The sequence below is a fragment of the Eumetopias jubatus genome, unplaced genomic scaffold (assembly GCF_037043125.1).
Source record: "Eumetopias jubatus isolate StellerSeaLion01/CBP00866 unplaced genomic scaffold, mEumJub1_p1.0 scaffold_15, whole genome shotgun sequence".
In the NCBI taxonomy this organism is placed as follows: domain Eukaryota; kingdom Metazoa; phylum Chordata; class Mammalia; order Carnivora; family Otariidae; genus Eumetopias; species Eumetopias jubatus.
Genome location: NW_028274821.1, coordinates 62,519,971 through 62,541,483, shown reverse-complemented (window position 1 = coordinate 62,541,483; position 21,513 = coordinate 62,519,971). Strand labels below are relative to the sequence as shown.

At 50.3% G+C, this 21,513-nt stretch overlaps 1 protein-coding gene across 1 annotated transcript in view; it reads left to right on the top strand.

Moving 5' to 3' along the window:
* ANKS6 (ankyrin repeat and sterile alpha motif domain containing 6) overlaps positions 1–21,513 on the top strand; it is a 48,234-nt gene that overhangs the window by 5,700 nt on the left and 21,021 nt on the right. Inside the window, exons 3-12 of the mRNA XM_028108761.2 lie at positions 1,966–2,010; positions 2,696–2,900; positions 3,874–3,980; positions 5,724–5,872; positions 6,946–7,144; positions 7,925–7,974; positions 10,940–11,149; positions 12,281–12,434; positions 13,268–13,437; positions 20,044–20,227. Coding sequence (XP_027964562.1) covers positions 1,966–2,010; positions 2,696–2,900; positions 3,874–3,980; positions 5,724–5,872; positions 6,946–7,144; positions 7,925–7,974; positions 10,940–11,149; positions 12,281–12,434; positions 13,268–13,437; positions 20,044–20,227 — 1,473 coding nt within the window. The remainder of the gene's footprint in view (positions 1–1,965; positions 2,011–2,695; positions 2,901–3,873; positions 3,981–5,723; positions 5,873–6,945; positions 7,145–7,924; positions 7,975–10,939; positions 11,150–12,280; positions 12,435–13,267; positions 13,438–20,043; positions 20,228–21,513) is intronic.

The following is a 21,513-nucleotide window of genomic DNA, read 5'->3' as shown; positions in this document are numbered from 1 at the left end:
GCTGACGTGCAGGAGCTGAGGGAGTGCTCCAAACAGGATCTCAGGGAAGAGCCTCTAGGTAGGACAGCAGCAAGGGCAAAAGCTGCGTAATCAATGATAGATTATTAAATAAATAACCATTAACCCCTAGCTGTTTTTGTGAGATGCCAAGAAATCTGCCTGGAAGACCCCCAGTTCTCTTCATCGCATTAGCTACAGGACAGGGTACCCCCCCCCCACTGCCACCGTGGTTATTCCTTGGGCTGGGCAGGGTCCCCAGAACTGCTCTGCTGCAGATGCCAACACTGGCATCTGGAAGGAGGAAGGGACCAGCCAGGGTCACTTGGCATCAGTGGCACAGCTGCCCCAGCCTCCTGGGGTCAGGCTAGAGGTCAGTGATTCTTTTGTGTCAGATGGTTGCTTAGCAACGAACACACAGGCCAGATGACACACTTTTCCCTCAAAGGGTCTTGGCATGAGAAGGCTCCGTCCGCAGCAAATTAGACTCTTACACACTTAAAGGAATGTGACATATTTAAAACTAAGATGCAGAATCCTTCCTTAATAGTATTGCACAAGCAGAATTAGACACTTGGTTCCATGGCCCTGTCTGTACGTCTCTATAAGAACGCTGGAGTTAAGGAATACCCTTTCTGGGGTGGGTGCCAGTCACTAGTCAAGAGAACAAAAATTGCTGTTTGGATTTCTGGAGCATTTCCCATCTGTATTCTTGATCTCTGCAACCACTGTGTGGTCCCCATATTAGCGTGTTATCCTCCTGTTGTTGATGAAGAGACTGATCATTCTGGAAACATGTACTCAAACTCTGATATGCTCACTCCAGACTTGGTGATCCCTGCACTGGGCTGCAGCTTCTTCTCGGCTGCCTGAGGGGACTGACCTGGACCAGAAATTTAGCCCAGAGTTACAGGTTTCCTTCACAGCCACTCCATCTCAGGAGTTAGCCGAAGACTGCAGGAAGTCTTACATTCGGCCACCTGCAAGGGGGCTGCTGCTGAGGATGTCTGCTTTCTGACAATAGCACCGGTACCTGCTAGCCGATGAGCAGATGAGGGAGGGGCGAGCATGGGGTGGGTACAGCCAGGCCCCGGTTTGGGGGTAGGCGTGAGCCCCCGTCCCAGCTGCGCTGCAGAGACCAGCATGAAAACATCAGGTGGGCAGTAGCCTGCAGGGTCCACGTCTGCAAGGCTGGGGCAGGGCTGACTTTCAGAGTCGTTCAGATTGCGTCTTATTTGAGAAGGAGAACAAAACTGAACATTGGCTCGGGGCGCCTGGGTGGCTCAGTTGGTTAGGTGACTGCCTTCGGCTCAGGTCATGATCCTGGAGTCTCGGAATCGAGTCCCGCATCGGGCTCCCTGCTCGGCGGGGAGTCTGCTTCTCCCTCTGACCCTCTTCCCTCTCGTGCTCTCTATCTCTCATTCTCTCTCTCTCAAATAAATAAATAAAATCTTAAAAAAAAAACAAAACAAAACTGAACATTGGCTCTTCTGGTGGCCATGTCCACGACCTCTGCCTGGGCTCAGCTGCTCAGTGTCTCTGCAGCCCTCTGCTTTGGAATTATCTCAAGGTTGTGCATTTAGTTTTTAGTAGAAGAGAATCGCTTTTTAAAAAAAATTTTCATAAGAATCCAGATTTTTCCAAGACTATACTTTTCCATTACATCTAAGAGAGGACATCCCAGAGTTTGGGATGCCACCAAATGATTGCTTTATGGGTGTGGGAATCAGGAAATGTTCTGCTTATTGCTGGCCAGATGACTGCCCGAGATCTATCTCTGGAGCATTTGTGGACACTCTGAGAATAACTCTTCCAGAAGGGCTGCTGGGTTTGTCTGTTGCATGGGTCTCTGATCAGATTGCTTTTGAAAGGTAGATCACTTTTAAAGCTAGGCTGTATTACATGCGTGTGACTTTTCTGTTCTATTAAATCTTTTGTGGTTAACTTTTAAAATCTTTGTTTACCTAGATGAGGAGAAAAGGCGGCCTGATATTTTCCATGCATTGAAAATGGGTAAGCGTTTTAGAAAATCTTTTTGGAGATTTATGAATATAGGGACACATTCTCCCAACCTAGTATTTGTAGTTCTTTTCAAGGCCACCCAGAGTGTTTGAGAAAGAAACAGGCATTTTGTTATTTCCTGAACTCGGTAGTTTCACACAGGGAGGTTCAGCCCCTGGAGACCGGTAGTTATTATGGTGCTTTATACACAAGTTCCAGACTGCTCTCCCAGCCCCCGCCCCAGCCCCCCAGCCAAACCCTGTGGCTATGTTCTGGCTTTTCCCTACCTCTGAAATGCCTCACTGCCTACCTGCCTACTCCACTCTCTCTGTGATGAAGCTGAAAATCTCTCCTGATGTAGACCCCACCTCCAGGAAGCCCTCCCTGATCCTCACCTCCCAGGGAGATTGAGCACTCTGCGTGTACATTGCCCTTCATGTTTCCTTCATCTGTTCTCTTAGGATATCAATAACACTTCTCTGTTTTAGAAAAACCATTTGTGTGCTTGCCTCCGACCCTTACAGATGGAGAGATCTGAGGGTGGGGGCTCCCTCTTCCTGACCTTTGTTGCCCCTCTGATGCCCAGCAGCCCAGTGCAGAGGCAGGCTGAGCACCAGTTTGTTACCGAAACCTGCTGGATAAGTCATTCGGCTGCGCCGGGCCCCCAGATCACCAGATCTCCTGCTTCTGTTTGCAGGAAACTTCCAGCTGGTCAAAGAGATTGCGGACGAAGACCCCAACTACGTGAACCTGGTCAACGGGGATGGGGCCACCCCGCTGATGCTGGCAGCTGTCATGGGGCAGCTGCCGCTGGTGCAGCTGCTGCTAGAGAGGCATGCTGACGTCGACAGGCAGGACAGCGTGCACGGCTGGACGGCCCTCATGCAGGCCACCTACCACGGGTCAGTGCTGGCCCTACTCCCTCCGTGGGAGGCTGACGACTCCCTGAGCCGAGAGAGGGGTCTTGATGGGCTTTTCTGGTCCCAAGAAACTACAGATGAACTCGAGGGCTGTGAAGCCCTTGAGGCACACACGCAAAAAACCAAAGCAGCGCAGGCTCATCTACCCTGCATTCCTATTCTTCTGTGTCCTGATGCCTGTGACCTCAGCACAGAACTCACCAGTGGCCATAAAAACCATGCAGCAGGAACGTTTTATGCAGGCAGATAAGCTTCTCTAGGTTGATTTCAGTGGAACAGTGGTCGGTTTGTTTGGAGTGTTCACACTGATGTCCATGTCCCGTTGGAAATGAACATCGGCCGTTCATATCATTGGCTTCTCGGCACCCGGCAGTGAGACTTGTTCTCACTCTCTCCTTTGGAATAGGCGCCACCATTGGCTGGTGCTTCTGAATCCCTTCTCCTCCTGTCCTCCTGGAGGCCACCTCTTCCAGGTAGGCTGGCCCAGAGGCCAGGAGCTGCAGACCGTCTTACAGCAGCCAGGTGGTCTGATTCCAAATTACCAGCCCTTTCCTTGCCCTGTTTCAAGTGATCACAGCACTTTCCTGTGTCATCTCGAAGCAGTTTGTCTTCCTTTTTGGTCAGCCTCAGGCTTCTGCATCAGATACCTCGGCCTGTGTGGGGCTTCCATGGTGCGCGGGTCCAGATTTGGGACAGGAGTCAGGACCTTCGTGTGGCATGGTGGCCACATGGTCTTCCTTTTGTTTGTGGAAGGAACACCTAGGCTTTGGTTTCTATCACTCGGGTCTGACCTGCCCATGGGGTGGGGAAGTAGGAGTGTGAGGCCGTTTGCAGCTTTCCATGCCCTTCTTCCTGGCTCCGAGATGGGGCACTATGGTTAATAGCAGCTTCCCAGGAGCAAAGCCAGGCTTTGGCTTTCAGTGCGTCTAACTCTGGCTTTTTCTTTCCTCCCCAGGAATAAGGACATTGTCAAATATCTGCTAAACCAAGGGGCTGATGTCACTCTTCGTGCAAAAAACGGGTACACGGCCTTTGACCTAGTGATGCTCCTGAGTGATCCTGGTGGGTTGTTCCCGGAAAAGGGTCGTAAACCTGCACGGCCTTTCTCTGGCTAGGAATGGAGAGAATCACCTTTGTTTTCGGCCCTTGCTTATTCATGGGGGAAGTCACTCTCAAGCCCCAAGGGCTCACCACGTGTCCTCAGGCAAGTCGCTTCCCTCCTCAGCAAAGGCTGGGCTGGCACCAGATAATCCCCTGGGTTTCTCCAGCTCCAGCCTTTGGGGAGTCTCCCAAGAGGGAAGGCCAGCGAGACACACATCTACCTCAGCAGTCCACAGAAGTCCCAGAATGTAACTGGGCTTCGTAGCCAGAAACCCTGACTCGGGAAACAAAAAAGCCCCCTTTGACAAGCAGAGTCAGAGACGGAGCAGTGGCCTCCTCTGCTGAATTGTGTAGGTGGAGGCTGCTGGGTCAAGGGCACCCTGCTGGGGCTGTCGCAGTCCCTAGTCCCACCTTTCTTGGTCCCCTTGGGCCCTCCCCCACTGTGACAGGCCCTCCTCTGGGACCTGAAGCATCCAGTCAGCTCAGGGGTCAGAGTCTGTCTGTCCTGTCTCCTGTTGCCTTGGAGTTTCAGCCCAGGGAGAGAGAGAGGCTGGGAGTCCCTTCTGCCCCACAGACTTTGAGCCCTGAGCCAGATCCCAACCTGCTGGCCTTGGGAGAGGGCATTACCTCCGTAGTCCCAAGTGGAGTTACCCCTGCTGCTTCTCTGGGCTATGGGGTGGCAGGCTGGAGCGCCCTGCCTTGTCGCCGGCATTGCCACCCTCACCCCAGCACCCCCGCCGCAGGCCCCACGTGTCTCAGGTGCATACGTGGTTCCACTTCATCCTCGCAGGGCGTGTGAGGGGAAGTCGAGCTGCATATCCTCTTGTGGAGGGGAGGTGACCAGGGCCAGGGGAAACGACTTGACCCAGCTGGCAAGGTGGGGCCTTCTGCCCAAGTCCAGTGAGCGCACTCCGTGCCGAGAGTTGGTGTTGTTAAAACCTACCCCCTGCATCATGCGTGCATTTCTCGACAAACTTGTGTCTCACTGTGTCTCTTCCCTTGCCACCAACCACTTCCCTGTTCCCTTGTGCATTACGACAGTCTCTCCCTAGTCGGTTTTTTTCCTAGTGGGTTTGTTTTTAAACGAACTTTTTGCCTGAAATTTTCGAAGACACACATGCTTATTACTGAACACTTGGAGAGAGAAAAAGAGACAGTCATCCAGAGGAAAACACTGTTAATAGTTTGTAGTATTTTCTTCTCAATTTCGTTTATTTTATTTATTTATTTATTTTGGTAACCCAGGTAATAATAACAATACTTAACCTTTCTTAAGCCCTTACCTTATGCCAGAAGTGCCCTCGAATCCCCCAGACACCTTTATGAGGTGCATGCTGTCACCCCTTTTCCAGAGACACCAAGAGGTTCCCTCATTTACCTGCACTTGCACAGCCAGGGAGGGGCAGAGGCAGAATTGGAGCCCCTGCCATCCAGCTGTTGAGTCCATTCTTTTAAACCACACCACACCTCTGTCTTTCTATGGGGAGAGGGCTCCTGCTTTTTCTCTCTGGTGAAGTGGATGGAGCCCGTGGTCTGTTTGCCACCTCCTAGAGACCAGATGGAGAGGGCGGGGCCTTGCTCCTGGAGTAACAGACTCTGGAGGCACAGGGCTGGGTTCTGAGGCTGACTGGGGTCTCCTGGAGCCCTCTCCCCATGGCCCAATAGACGTATTTGCAGGTAAAGCGCTGCCTTTTGTGTCCATAGACACGGAACTTGTTCGACTGCTGGCATCTGTCTGCATGCAGGTGAATAAAGACAAAGGCCGGCCCAGCCACCCACCGCCTCTGCCCCACTCGAAGGCCCGACAGCCCTGGAGTGTCCCAGTGCTGCCTGATGACAAAGGCGGGCTTAAGGTTGGCCTTTTCCTGTCCTCAAGGGCTTGAGAGAGTTAGGCTGACGGGGTGGGGGATGCCTGCCAGTTCCTGCTGACCTCGGACTGCCCAGCAGGAGCAGGAAGTAAGCTGGGGGTGAGTGGTAAGCGTGGCGGGTATCAGGGGGACCAAATGCCTCTCCTCCCAGGCCGTGTGTGCACGGCCTCTGCCTCTGCACGTGGGATACTGCTGCTGGCGCCGTTCTCGGGTCTCCCTGCAGCCCACGGGCCTGCATCCACGGCCTTCTGGAAATACCAGAACAACCTCCAGTTGCTCATTTCTAACTGCCGAGTATTTTTCTTCAGATTTCTGCTCCCCATCCTGTTCTACTTGTCTGAAATCAAACTTCCCTCTCCTCTATCCTGTCTGGGGTTCTGGAGCCTCTGCAGATCTGCACACTCCGCCCTTTGTTCCTGTCCATAGCTCACGCAAGCTCATGCAAGCCCCGGGTCTTCCTCTCTCTCAGTGTTGTTTGCCTAGGTCCCTGCAGCCCTGTGCTTGCTGCCGTCTCCCTGGGCCAGGCCCTCCCGGTCTCCCCTCCTGCTGTGTCGAAGCCTCCGAGCGGTCACGGGGTTATGGGACACCCTGGGGGGTGGCACCAGTCCTCATTCTAGGTGGGGTGGCATCAGCTGCTGGAGCAGATGGCCTGGGCCTTGCTGTGGACACCCAGCACCTCTCACACTCACAGGAGTTGGGGGAAGAGGTTACCCAGTGACTGATGTTACGGTGTTTGGTGTCATCTCTTGTCCATCTGTCTGTCTCTGACTCACTGTAAGACTCAGCAAGTTGGCACCCCATCTGGGTCTCCATTTCTCCATCTGTGCAGTGTGGAGATTGGGGAGCTGAGGGGTGGCAGATGCAGTCCCCTGTCAGAGGTGGGCCCCTAAGGGCTGAGTCAGGAGGGATTTAGAGAGAACCATGGCTTTGTGGGAGAGGGTGCGGTGGCCAACTGGAAAAACTTGTCATGTGCCCAGGAGAGCAAGGGGGAAGCATGTGTGAAGTATAGTCACCATCTGGGGGCTGAGTGTGACCTTTGTTCGACATTTCCTTGGCAGTCCTGGTGGAGCCGAATGTCCAATCGGTTCCGGAAGCTCAAACTGACACAGACCTTGCCCCGTGGGCTCTGCAGTAACCAGCCTTTGCCTTTCTGTGATGAGCCAGAGTCAGCGCTGGACTCCACAATGCGGGCTGCCCCCCAGGGCAAGACAGGCCGCCCGGGGCTTCATGAGGTGGCCCCCACAATGAAAGAGAATGGTAAGAAAACACTGCATGTGCTGTAGAATTTCCAGAATGGCCAGACCCAAATTCTCTGCCCTTTGTCCTACCTCCTGGGCTGATGTCAGAGGTGAGATGCTATTGGGATGTGACACGGGAGCAAAGCGACTGGTCTGGGGGAAGACCGGCAGGCAGGGACAGCAGTGCAGTCGGCATGGTAGAATGGGGATGTTGGTGGCAAGTGTCCCTGGCCGCTGTCCCACACACCCTGCTGAGGGACCTGAGGCCAGTCACTGCCTCTCTCCTGCCTCTGATGGGTGCTTTTCCCACCTGTCCAACGTGATTGGTCTCTGGCACTGGAAGGGTTTTGAAATAGAATGAGTTATCTGGAGTGGGGGCTTGGGGGTTGGGTAGTGAGCTTCCCACCACTGGAGATATTCAACAGATTGGATGACTTTGCCAGGGCATCAGAGGAGATTCCCACACTGGTTGGACAATCAATTAGATCACATCCCTTCTACCAGACTCCCCACACCCAGACTAGCTCCTTCAGCAGCACTGTTTAAGACAGACTGTTGAGCTGGGTGCACCCCTGTCTGACCCAGCATGGCAGTGGTTTATGGAAAAGCTGAAAATATGCTTTGAGAGATACCTTTTAAATGCTTTCCTTCTATTCAAATATTGAATACCAATTATTATTAAATATTTAATCCCCCAGGAGAGTTGGTTTTCCAGGATGAAGGCCGACCTGGTCACTCATCCTTATGCCGTGAACTTGTTGGGGAGGGTCATTTCAGGAAATTTCCATTTGTCTCTCAGGTCCTGGGAGCACGAGAGGAGACAAAGAAGATGTGTTATTGACGACCATGGTGAGTGCGGGGCTTTTCTAAAAGCATTTCAGGTCTCTACCAATCATGAGTTGGTTGATTTACAAGGCTGGATGTAGACATGTGTCTGTCTTTGTGGTGGTCACAGATGGGGTTGATATCGAAATGTGTAACAATGGGCACAGCTCAGGCACTGAGGAATGGGAATCAACACCAGCCAGAAACCGTGGGTGAGGCTGTGCTGGTGCTTAGTGGCCAGATACTAGCCCTGATGGTGTTCGCAGGGAGGCAGCACTGAGGACAGGACTTTGAACAGTAGGACTTGATGGGGGACCTTGGACTCACCATTTTGATTATGGGGAGTCAGGGGGAGAGGAGTCACAGAGGAGGCTGTGTTTCCAGCCCGAGAGGCCTCGGTCTCCTCATCTATGAACCTAGGATTAGGTTCGGCTATGAGTAACAGAAAGTCCTCAAATGACAATGGCATAGATGAGACAGCAGCTTATTTTTTTCAAGGGCAGCTCAGGACTGGTAAGTTGACCCATGGAGTTAGGGACCTGCTTCCTTCTACCCATGCTTGGCTTCTGTTACCAAGACGTTTGCCAGAGCTGTGGCCATCACTGCCCCATTCCAGCCAGCAGGAGAGATGAGGGGAGAAACAGGTGTCTTTAAAAATTCCTGGGAACTGATACATCACTTCCACTTAGATCGGTTCGGCCGGCATGTGGTCACGTGGGAGTCACTGCACGGGAGGCTGGGAAATGAAGTCTCTGTTCCAGGTGGCTGTGTCCTATCGTAATGCCAAGGGTGTCTACTGAGGAAGATGTGGAAGGATGGATACCGGGGGATAGCTAGCAGTCTTTGACTTAAGAGATGCTATCCCTCCTGGTTGTTTCTTTGAATAAGTTTATTCCCAGGAAGTTCTTAGCATAGTGCCTAGCCCAGATGAGCTTGCAGTTATCTGCTGTGTGACCTTGGACATGTGACTTCACCTCTCTGGGCCTCATGTTGCTCTTGTTTGAATGAGAGCCTCCTGGTTGGGGTTGAACTCAAGTCCATTTAGCTCTAAGACCCTAATCTGGAGGCTGGCCAGGAGAGGGCAGTATTGGAGAGGAGAAGGGAGCAGAAGCACCCCCCCCCCCCAACCTCCCCCGGCCAAAGAAGGCCTCAGCTGCCTCAGGGACCAGGGGCTCCAGGCGCCACGGGCTGAGTGCTGACGGATCTGCTGTCTCCGCCCTGCCCTGCTAGGCAATAGGTGTGAATCCCTGTCTCTAGACCAGTTTACCAAGGTGGGAGCTTGTGCTGCCTGACACTTGATAATCTCATTAAATAGCAGTAATTACTTTTGTATGAAGACAAGGGCTGTTACTGAAATTTTAGAAGATGCAGTAAAGTATAAAGAAGAAACATAAGGTCACCGTTGATGATGCATATGATCATGACTGACATTTTGTGCTATATATCTTTTTGAGTATTTTTCTAGCCATTTTTTTTTTAGCATCTACTAGTGTATTATGTCATATGTAACAATGGCAAATACGTCCCACTTACTAAGTGCCAGCCGCTATTCGGAGCACTTAACATATATTCGCTCATTCAGTCTCCCCGGCATCCCTGCCTGTGAGGTTGGCACTGTTCTCTTCCCCGTACTGTGCTGAGCCTGACTTATTACCAGTTCGTCCGACCATCTGTTGCGTGTCATTAAACACCCTTTAGCCACATTGCATTGAATGGCTGCATGATACGACATTCCATCATGGGAATGTGCCTCATGGACCAGTGAAGGCTCACCTGTTGGGCTCTGGGGTTTTTCTTTTTTTGTTGTTTCACAGATCTGATGAATAGTCTTATGCCTCAGTTTCCCCCACTTTCCTGATTGTTCCCTTGGAGTAAATATCTAGAAATAGAATTTCTGGGTCAGTGGGCGTGAATGTCCTTGCCTTCCAGAAAGTTTGCAACAGTTTAGACTCTGTCCCCAAGGACTGAAAATGCCATCTGTGGTGGGTTTACAGCCCTCTTCCAGTCCATCCCCCATTGCTGGATGAGGTTGCTGAGGTCCTGACGGGACAGCACCGTTCACGGACTCTCAGAAGAGCTCAGGACAGCCAGGGTGGGACCCAGGATGCCCAGCCGCCACCCGCCTTGCACGTCCCTGTCCCACTTCCTCATGCCCAGTGGAAGGAAGCAGTGTGCTGACCTGCCCCTCAGCAGATGGAGGACGGCCAGGGAGCCCTGTCGAGTGGGCGTTTGCAGCCATCCTTGCAGAGATACACGCCTGCCCGGCTCCTGAGGCAGGTTGAGCTGTGGGATGCCCTTCCCTGCAAAGCACCATCTGGTGCCAAGTCCACCGTCTTTTCTTAATTAAAGTTAGTGTGGACTGTGTGAATGCTTTTCCTTGACAATCCACCAGTCATCATTGTGTGGATTTTATACTAACCCCAAATCACATTTTCAAAATACAAAATTACAGTTAAAAATGTCAGCAGTGGGAGGTGTGGCTGGAGTAGGAAGGGTGGGGTGGGATGGGGAAGGGAGTGTTTGCTGGGCTCACAGAGAGCCAGCGTAGGCCTCCCAGTTCCCCCTGCCATGCCCTCCCCCTTCTTCCTGAGACCCCCAGCTCTGCACGCACGTCGTGTTCCTCTGGCTGCCAGGCCTGCCTGCGTTCTGCTCCCTGGGCCTGCAGTGCCCTTTTCCCCAACCCCCCGGGGTCCCTGTCACAGCACACTCAGCATCCCTTGGTCCCCTCCCAGCTCCCCATCCCCTCTGTCTCCATTCTAGCTGCTCTGACGGACACAAAAGAAGCTGGGGGTTGGAGCAGAGTAAAGGAGGGTATTGCTCGGTAGCCGGGAGGAGAGCAGAGGATACCACATGGGTTTCTGGCCGGGTGTGTGTTGGGAGGGGTGAGGGGGTAAATGATGGTGCCATTCTCTGAGAAGCAGGAGAAACCTGGAGAGTTCCGTGAAGAGCCCCACTGGGGCTTGTCTAACCCACAGCCTGTCTTTTTCAGCTTCGCAATGGAGCCCCCTTCCCCAGACTCCCGAGTGACAAGCTGAAGGCAGTCATCCCTCCTTTCTTACCCCCTTCCAGTTTTGAGCTGTGGAGCTCCGATCGGTCCCGGACCTGTCACAGCGGGAAGGCAGAGCCCGTGAAGACTGTGCTGCCCCAGAGAGCCGGCAGGGGCGCCCCCGTGGGCGTGGCTGGTGGGAGCACAGACGCTGTAAGTCACCCCGGTGGATGTGCTTTGACGTGTCACTCACCACTCACTGAAGTTGCGGCGGGTTTTGGGCAGAAGGGACCTCAGACCGGCTAATCCAGCAAGGTCGAAGCTTTTAATTCCCTTTAAATGAGTGTTATCCTTTTGTCTCATGCATCCTACAAAGGGACTTAACTTTATAAACAGATTGAAACATAGTGTGAAGGGAATGAAAGTGGGGGCCCCTCTTCTCTGCCTTTTCTATGGAGCCCTGGAGCTCCAAGGAGCACAGCCTGAAGACCTGATCTAATCCAGCCTTCCCTTGAATAGATGAGGAGACTGGGACCCGGAGAGGGGAAGTAACCTGCTGCAGAGCACCCAGCCACATCACGTGGGCCGGGGACCAGGAGTGAGGTTCTTGGTTTCGAACCAACTTCCACATTAATTACATCATTGCTCAGGTCCATGACCAGGAGCAAACACTAAGAGGCAACTATGTGCACCACTGGTATTTTCTTATACCACAAGGAGTGGGACTTGTAGCTTTTTGCCCATAGTGGCTTGTGACTTTGTGGCCCTTGGTGTGTCTCTGTAATGTCCCGAGGTAGTCCCTGTTGGGGGAGGTTATTTCCATGTGTGTAGACTCCACACCGTAGATTCAGTAAATGGCAAACCAAAGGTGAGGATTTAGGGCCCTGCGCTGTCATTGTGTGATCAGTGACCAGAAGACCTGAGAGCCCCCATCTCTGTCCATAAAACGGGGCTGACCTTTGCTCACTGCTGCCTCTGGGGGCTGTTGCAATAGCACATCTGTAGCGGGAGAGTGAGCCTGGCCCCTGGAGGTGCTCAACATGGGCAGGGCTGGCTTGCATCTAGTCTGCACTGTGGGAGGGGCTGAGTGATGCTGAAAGTGGGGTGACTCGGGGACCGACGTCACGGGGGCATGGCCTGAGCTAATGGTCTGGTTGTCAGTGGCTAGAAGTGAACTCGCTAGGGAACTCCTGGCGGGCCGAGCACCGGTTGACAGGGGTGTGCCAGGCGACAGGCATCAGCTAGGGTGAGCCAGTGGAATCCGGGTCCCTCCCTGCTGCGATCATGTGTGCCCAGAGGAGGGAAGAACACACCCTAACCGCAACACCCGCCTTATTCTTGCAGACTCCTGTGAGGCCCGTTAAATTTCCGTCTCTCTCCAGAAGCCCCGCCTCTCCTGCCAGTTCTGGGAACTTCAACCCCTCACCTCATTCCTCAGGCGGCTCCAGTGGGGTAGGGGGCTCGAGCAGGCACGGTGGGGAGCTGCATACCCGCTCAGGTGGGTACCAGGCAGGGCCACTCAGGGGAGGTGGGAGGGTCCCCTGGGGCTGCGGGTGTGAACGGCCCCCTACGATTGCTCGGTGGACAGTCCCAGGAGCAACTGTACACACCCTGTCTTCCTACTTGATGCGGCTCAGGGATTCTTCAGTGAATTCACAGTGTTGCCCTCTGCCCAGCAGAATGGCACTGTTCACACTCGTGAAATACTTAGAGCAGCACGTGACACCTAGTTATCCCCTCACCGACGTTGGCATCGGTGTCCTCCCTTGGATCCTCTCTAGCCCTGGATAGTATCGCTTTCTCCTGTCCTCTCCTAGTAATGCAAGGCTGCTGGTGGGTTTGGGGCAACTGGGCAAGGGAACATGGCAGTCCACTGAGTACTGCGGGGTGAGGAAGTTACTGACAGCTGTGGGAGTGGTGTTGGTACGGCTCTGGAAGGGGGGTCCGAGGGCGCACGCTGGTCGGGCAGGCTGCTGGAAGGGGCGCTGTGGGGACTGCTGTGGGCGGCCAGGCCAGGGCGTCTGCCTGCGGGAGGCCGCACAAGCTGGCTGTGGCGTGGGGAAGGCGAGGACAAGCTGATCGTACCTGCACTGCCTCTTTCAACACCTCTCACCATGATGCCTTCGGAGCATGATGGCCACTGTGTCCTCGCCACCTTCGGTTTTCACGCACAGGCCTCTTGTGGTCAGCCTGAACCCACAGCCACATGGGGTCGGGGGGGGCGTCTGGGAAAGGCGTTTCCAGCTCTGTAAGGTCAGCACACAAAGTCCACCACACCCCTGTTGCTGGACCCTGGACCCCTGGCAGTCATTTCTGTTCCTCTTTCCTCAGGTGGCTGCATAGACAGTGTCCTGTCACAAATTGCTGCCCAGAGGAAGAAAGCAGCCGGATTATCGGAGCAGAAGCCCAGCCACCAGTCAAGTCCCCTTGGGCCAGCGGCAGGGTCCAGCTCATCGGAACTCCCAGTCTCCCCTGCAGGCAGTGGCGGTCCCGGTGGCAAGGTGTGTGTTCTGTTTCTGTCTCCTCCTGTTACCCTCTTGGGTTCTGTCCTCATGTGGCTCACGTGCTGGGGAGCACGGGCAGTGCTGAGGGCACGGGACGGGCCTCAGGACAGGCCCCTTGCAGCCAGCTGCTCCCAGGCTGTCTGGGCAGGGCTGGATCAGGCTGGCGGTTGCCGGGGTCCCACCCTGTGCCCTCGGCTGCCTGCACGTGTGCGTCTGCCTCCCACCTGATCTGCAGGGTATCTCCAGGTGCCTCATTCAGCCTCACACTGTGTACATTGGTTCCTGGCTTAGAGCCAAGAAGTGTGGAGCGTGGGATCAGGAGCAGACTGCCTGGGAGAAGATCTCAGCCCCAGACTTGAGCATTTTGAGGGGGGCCCGGCCCCTGGCCGGTCTGTGGCAGCTGTAAGTGCTGACATGCCCACGCTCCCACCTTATTCCCTCCCTGTGCACGGCTCTGGGGTGTCTGCTTCGTGCCTAGCGCTGCTAGCAGTAAGGGTGCGGTGGTGGACTGGGGGTGACGGCTCTCAGACTGTCACTGCGGACTCTGGCAGTGAGAAGGGGGGCTGCCGTGGGGGCACAGATGGAGGCCACTCCCCAAGCCTGATGGCATCAGTGACACCTACAGGGGGTCTGAAGGATGAGGAGCCAGAGGATGGAGACGGGGGTGGGACAGGGGTGGGGCTGCCCCAGGGTGAGGCACTCCAGAGGAGAAGAGCTGAAGCAAGGTTGGAAGGCAGGACAGAGTTGGAGTCCCGCCTGTCTGTCTGGCACCATTCCTCCATCGATGCAGCCCAAGAGAAGTCAACACATTGTTAGTCTCTGTGTGGAGTTTGCGTGGCCCTCCATGTGCCCCCCTCCAGTGGTTCAGTGTAGCCCATTTTGTCCTCTGAGAGGACCCCACATCCAGGCACTATCCCACTCCTTATATTTCTTAGATGTCTTAAGCTTTTTCCCTGAGAAAAGTTAGATCACATGAAAGCCTCACCCCTGGACCCTTGCCCAGAAATGCCTCCAGAGATTATGTTTTAATGGATGTATGAGAAATAATCTTTATTTTCTGCCCACCACTGTTGGTTACATAACTTTTGGTTATTCAAAGTCCCTTTTGCAATCAGACATACATAATTATGTTCCCATTATAATATAGCTCCAGAAAGTTTCTCTGTTCCTATGCGTTAGCATATTTTCCATTATATTGAAAATTACTTGTGTAATAGGATCTGTGTAATGAGTTCCCTTTATATTCAGCTCTAGAAAAATGTCTCTACTGATACTTTCATACATTTTCTTTCCTTAGATAAAAAGAATTATATAATTATTGTATTTCTCTTTTTGCCTTTGCTGCTAGGAAACTCAGAGCTACTAATTAAAGTAAGTCTTCTTGTCTGGGCTTTGATATAGTTTTCCTCTTCTCTGTTGTTTAAGAATTTCTGTTTCTATTTGGATGATCTTATGATGTGTTAGATATTGTTAGCTTCCTTTAACTGGTGTTCCCAAAATAGGCAGGCGTCTAAATTATAAGTTAACTATTATCTCACTTGGCTGCATCTATTATATATAATCTATGTACAAGTATATTCTGATGAAAGGAGATTGTGTCAAAAGATGCATTCAGGAAACAAACTGGGGAAACGATCCAGTTCAGTGATCACCTGATACTCCTAACAATATGCTTGGGGAGCTCTCTGAAAATTCAGGTTTCTGGGCTCCACCCAGCACAATTGAATGAGACTCTTCAAGACAGGGTCTGATTTTCCCCCCAGAGAGTATTGCAGCCAGCCCAGCCCAGGGCTCTCAGAAACTGCTGCCTTAAATCAAAGGACACAAGGAGTGGGCTTTCTGTCAAAGGCTCCAGCAGCAAAGTGGAGACATGAGGTGCTTGTCAAAGACTCCCCTAGGAAGAATTAGAAATTAGTATTCAAAGTAGGAGCCTCCTGAATCTGGTTTTTGAACTTTGCTTCAGACAAGCACCACCGCAGTGGTGGAATAGTCAAGGCATGGCTTCTGCCATGTTCACGAATCAACCTGAGGTGAACCTGAGGAGAATCGGGGGGTGGGGGGCATTTCAGAGTGTGTGTCAGTGCTCCCCAGACCTCTGGAGGCCCAGAGTCCCACTGAGTCTATCAGCTCTCTCTTTCCACCCGAGAGCCTAGTGGTTTAAAACAAAAAGCATTTCTTTAGCTCGTGAACCTGTGGGTCAGCATTTCAGTCTGGACTTAGCTAGTCAGTCCTTCTGGTCTAGGGGGGATCACTTATACATTTGGCTGTTGGCTGGGGTGACCAGGATAACTGGGCCATGTGTGCCAACAACAAACTTAGGTGCGTTCTCATGACAACAGCCAAAGGCATGAGTTGAAAACCAATCAGGTCGTTTAAGAAGTCAGCACACCCACTGTAGGAGAACACACAGAGTTACATGGGAGGAATTGAGATGACGCTATTAACACAATCAGTCTGCTATACTGGGAACCCAGGTAATAGTTCAAATATTTCAGAGCATCCCAAATAATCATATTTATCTGTCTCCCCACCCCTACCAAATAATGCAGCCCACAAGATCCAGAGTATTATGTTTCTTTGCTTTAGCTGGGCTAGATCTGTTTAGTCGGGATACACTAATTATCTCCTGCTTAATTAGAAGCTGTATTATTGAATGTCCTTCTTTATAAAAAAGCAGAAAGAAGAATTTATTAACAATATATGCAACTAAATGACAAAAATCTTTCAAAATCTAAGAGAGGGACTTCTTGTTCCACTCTGGGATGTAGTTAGAAGGAGCATTAAAGGCTTAGCAGAAGGAGAGGTGTACCCATTTCCATGCATTAAAACTATTTATCTTAGCCCCTGCTATCCTAGTTAAGATGTCCAACTTTACCAAATATTATAAGACCTACAAAAAGGCATGAAAAACTGCACTCCCAAGAAACACAGCAGTTGTCAGAACCTGACTCAGCTATGACAGAGATGTTGGAATTACCAGTGAATTTAAAAGAACTACAATTAATTGTTAAAGGCTCTAATGGAAAATTTCAACATGGAAGATCATGTAGCTATTTCAGCAGATAGATGGAAACTCTAAGAAAGAATCAAATGAAAACCCTAGAAATAGAAAACAGGTAACAGAGACAGGCCTGCCTTTGATGGGCTCTTCGGTAAACTTGACACAGCCAAGGAAAGAGTCTGTGAAGTGGAAGACAGGGTAAAAGAAATCACCCAAATGGAAACACAAAGACAAAAAGAAGTTAAAAAATAAAAACAACAAGAACAACAAAAAAACCGTTGTGGGGTGTCAAGTGCTCTCACATGCAAGTAATAAGAATCCCCGAAGACAGGGTGGAAAGAATGGAATAGGATGGAAAGAATATCTTAAAATAATGCCTGAAAAATTCCCCAGATTAATGATAAATGACAAATCACAGGTCCAGGAAGTTCAGAAAACACTATAGGCTAAATGTCAAAAAGAAGACACCTAGCCATATCCTAGTTACACTACCGAATAAATAACTCCCATAACTCAGCAGTAAGAGGGGTGCCTGGGTGGCTCAGTTGGTTATGTCCCTGACTCTTGTTCTCTACTCAGGTCTTGACCTCAGGGTCATGAGTTCAGGCCCACATCAGGCTCTACACTAGGGCATGGAACCTATTTAAAAAAAAATTTTTTTTAACTCAACAACAAAAGGACCAACAAATTATAAAAAATAGGCAGAATGGATACTTCATCAAAAGTACACAAATGGTAAATAAACATATGGAAAAATGTTGAACATTAGCTTTTGGGGAAAATGCAAATTAAAACCACAGCAACATAGCACTATACACCTAATAGACTGGCTAAAATTTAAAAAAAATTAAAATGTAAAGATACAAGTGTTGGTGAGGATATGGAGCTACTGGAACGCAGATACCAGTGGGAGTACAGAACAGCACAGCCACCTTGAAAACGTTTGGTAGTTTCTTATAAAACTAAATATGCACTTACCATACGGACTGGCCAGCTCCCTCCTAGATATTTACCCAAGTGTATTTTTAAAAACTGTTCATGCCAAAATCTGTTTGTGATTGTTTATAGCAGTTTTCTCCATAATCACGCCAAACTGGAGACGTGTTGTCAACAGGCCAGTGGGTAAACCAGCTGTGGTACATCCATGTGATGGAACGCTGCTCAGCAGTGGAAAGGACCGCACTGTTGACATGTGCAGTAACTTGAATGGATCTTCAAGGCAGTTTGCTGCTCCAGCCCCAAAAGTCTACATATTATATAATTCCATTTATGTGACGTTTTAGAAAAGACAAAGCCTTAGGGATGGAAAACAGATCCTTTATTTCTGTGGGTCAGGATGAGGGGGAGAGTGACTAGAAAAGCACTGGACAAGGGAATTTGGGAAGTGATGGAACTGTTCTTCAGTGGTACACAACTCTGCGTTTATCAAAACCCAGAGAATTTTACACAACCAACTTATTTGTGCTGTATGCAGATTTTAAAAAACAGTATGAACCAGGAACCAAAGATGGAATGCAGACCATGACAACAGATCTAACTGTATTACAAATGACTGACGTAAGCACGCGTTGGGAGGTGGGGGTGGGGGAAAACTGTGTCGAGTGGATATGGTAAGGCCAAATACAGACAAATAACCGTACCTAAACACTGTACTCTAGTTGATAATTTTTTTTTCTTGTAGGGATATGGGTTAAATTCTGAAACCACTTTACACGTAGATACTTTTTGTATACATATACACTTTATATTTATACTAGGGTTGATCAAATAAGTAAATATAACGAGCCCCCTTTTTCACTGTCAGAGATTGAATCAAAGGGGAAATGCCTGAGCAAACCCCATGGATGTTGGACTGTTGTCAGAGGTGTTGGTATGAATCAATATGAATGCATGCCTATAAATATGTGTGTATATATATATATATACAGATTGATAAAGTAGTAAGTGTGGCTGGTGTATACATGGCTCAGTATACTCTATTTCCTTGCTCTGTCCACCCTGCAAGCAAATGACATCCCAGTAACCACGAGCAACCTAGTACCCAGATTTTGGTTTCTAAATACCACTCTCCAAGAAAAGGGACCAGGGCCTTGGAGAAGTGGTTTATTCCAGTGCTGGGTCAATGAAAATACAAGATGAGCCTAAAGCATTTTATGATTTCAGAAAGTAAGGAAAAGAGATGGCCTTAAAAGAATTAAATTAAAAAGGTGGGCATGTTGAAAGGACGTAGGAGCCCACCTGAAAAATCTCAGTGGCCAAAACTGGAACAATTTGAACAACCATAAAATAAAAAGCAATAGTTATTAGATTATAGCCCAAAGAATAGCGTAAATATCCATGAGCCCATACTGATAAGGAATAAATAACTGAACAAACAGGAAAAGGAGCAACTCTTCCTTACAGAATTCCAAATAATAAGTGTGAAAGGTAAGGGAAATAGCAGATCTTCTATCATTAGAACATCACAGTAGTATTTGCTGTAGACAAGATCAATTGAAGAATGCTAAAATTACTGGGAGCAACAAGATATTTAGCTCAAAATCTACCCTCCTCCCCTCAAATATTTGTTAATTATAAAGAGAAAAGGTAGTAACTTCACCATGGAGAAATTGGACAGATATCACCTTAACTAAGTGATGAAGGTCAATGTTATCAGTAATAAGAAATGGGTACAGTGTTATCAGTAATAAGAAATGGTATGATGCAGTAAGAGTGGCTCATTACCTCTGGGGCCATTAACCCCCAAATCCATGAGCAAATCTAATTATGAGAAAATAAAAGATTGACCCAAACTGAGGGACCCTCTACAAACACCTCAACTCTTCGACAGTGTCAAGGTCATGAAAGACAAGGAAAGACTGAGCTGTCACAGGTTGGAGGAGGTCAGAGGGACATGATAAGTCAATGCAACGTGGGATCCTGGACCAGAATCAGGGCATCATGTGCGACAACCAGTGAAATCCGAGTGAAGTCCATAGGTTAGCTGATAGTATTGCACGACTGTTAATTTGGTAGTTTGGATGATTGTGCCATAGTTATGTAAGCTGTTAACATCAGGGGAAGCTGTCTGATGGATACACGGGAATGCTCTGTTCTATCTTTGCAACTCTTCTGTAAGTCTAAAATTTAAAAAGAAGGCACTTTTTTTTTTTTTAAGCGAAATGACACACAAAGGGGAAAAATCATGTGTTCTTTGGTGGAAGGTTGGCAATGACTGGTTTAGATGAAGGAACGTCAGGAGCAGAAAGGGACTTCATGCATTTATAAAACACACTTCCATTTAGAGCTGGGTTAGCTGAGAGGGAAAGGGACTTGGCCAAGGACACAATGCTCGTAGCCATATGGGCAAGACTAGCGCCCAGGTTCCTGGCTTCTCAAGGGCTACTTTTTCCATCCTACCCCCTGCCTCTCTGCTCCAGGGGACAGTTTTCCTGTGAGTGTTCTGACAATACTGTTTCTGCTTTGCATGTGTTTTAAAGTAGGTTTCATCGTCCTGGTTAGATACCTTGCTGAGTCAGCACCCACGTTCCCTGTCGAGTGTGTTTTAATCACTTCTACCCTCCAGATGACGGCTTACGTATTTGTCTTATTCTTTTCGGCAGAAACTGGAGACAAGCAAAAGGCCTCTGTCTGGAACTTCCACTACCTCCAAGAGCACCTCCCCTACGCTCACACCCTCCCCCTCACCCAAAGGGCACACGGCCGAGTCCTCGGTGTCATCCTCTTCGTCCCATCGGCAGTCCAAGAGCAGTGGGGGCTCCAGCAGTGGCACCATCACAGATGAGGGTGAGTCCCCCAAGGTCCTGAAATACCCCCCTTTCCTCTTTGCGGCTGTGACTGGCAGGTGCTCTTAATTGCGATAGTGGAATGTGCTGATTGGCCAGGCACAGGTCCTGTGTCTGCCTTTGTTGCTGGGATCAGGGTCTCTACCCTATGGACCCGGAGAGAAGTGGCTCCTCAAAGGAAAATCACAGTGCCGTTTCTAGAAGGAGGAGGGCTTGGATGGTGGGCAAGCAGAAGCAACAGCTGTCCCCTGTAACCAGGAGAACTTTAGAACCTGGGCGCGTGAACTGCAAGTCCCTCCTGTGGGGATGATGCAGAAGGGACAAGGGAGTGGAGGCCCAGCTGCGAGGCCCCAGATGAATAGGAAGAGATAAAAGACAAAGGGAGATGAAGAATCCTGTCCTTTAAACTGCCGTCTGGTGGTCTGGGGATGGGGGGGTGGGTTGAGGGTGCGGGTAGGTGGCGGGAGAGGGAGCGGAGCTTTGGTAAGACACAGGGCCCAGGCAGGTGCAAATCAAGTAGTGTGTCAGAGAGGGGAGAGAAATCTCAGGTGTGTGAGGGCCTCATGCTCATGCGAGGGCACCCGGCTGCAGGGAGGAAGGGGCTGAGTGTAAGCTGAGACCAACTGCACCGGCTGTGGTCTGGGCTGAGCGTAAGCTGAGACCAACTGCACCGGCTGTGGTCTGGACTGAGTTGATAAATGCATGCTGCCATTGGCATCCTCTGTATTTGGGGGCTGCTTTTATTTTTTTGTGATATCTAATGCCATCATTTATAATAGCTTCAGAGAGTCACTAGCAACCCCATCCTATGGGGATGTGAAAATACATCCCTAACTGTGTTTTCTTTGTGGGTTTTAGTTCCCCACTCATGAATTCTCCTACCGTGGAAGCTTTTAGGAATCTAAACTCCTAGAGGTTCAGTTAGGTAATCATACCCCACCTTTCTCCAAAACAGAGTTGAGACCGTGGGTATCTGTACGCACTGTCCATGCCCACTCTTTTCCCTCTCCCTCATCATTTAAAAAGGTTTGCAAAGCCTGAGTTGGGATAGAAACAAAAGAGGAGCTGATAGCAATTTCTTTTTAGATTAATTTCTCTGGTGTAGAAAGCCTAGCTTTCCCTTCCAGAGTTCCTGTGTCCTGAGGCAGCATGAGATTGTCACAGGACAGAGCTGCAATCCATCCCCCAAACAGCCACTTTTTATGACATTCGTGTGGGAAATGTGTGGCCCCAGTCACGGACTGCATGCAAGCCTTTGCCTGCCCCAACTTTCCACCTGCGGCCCTC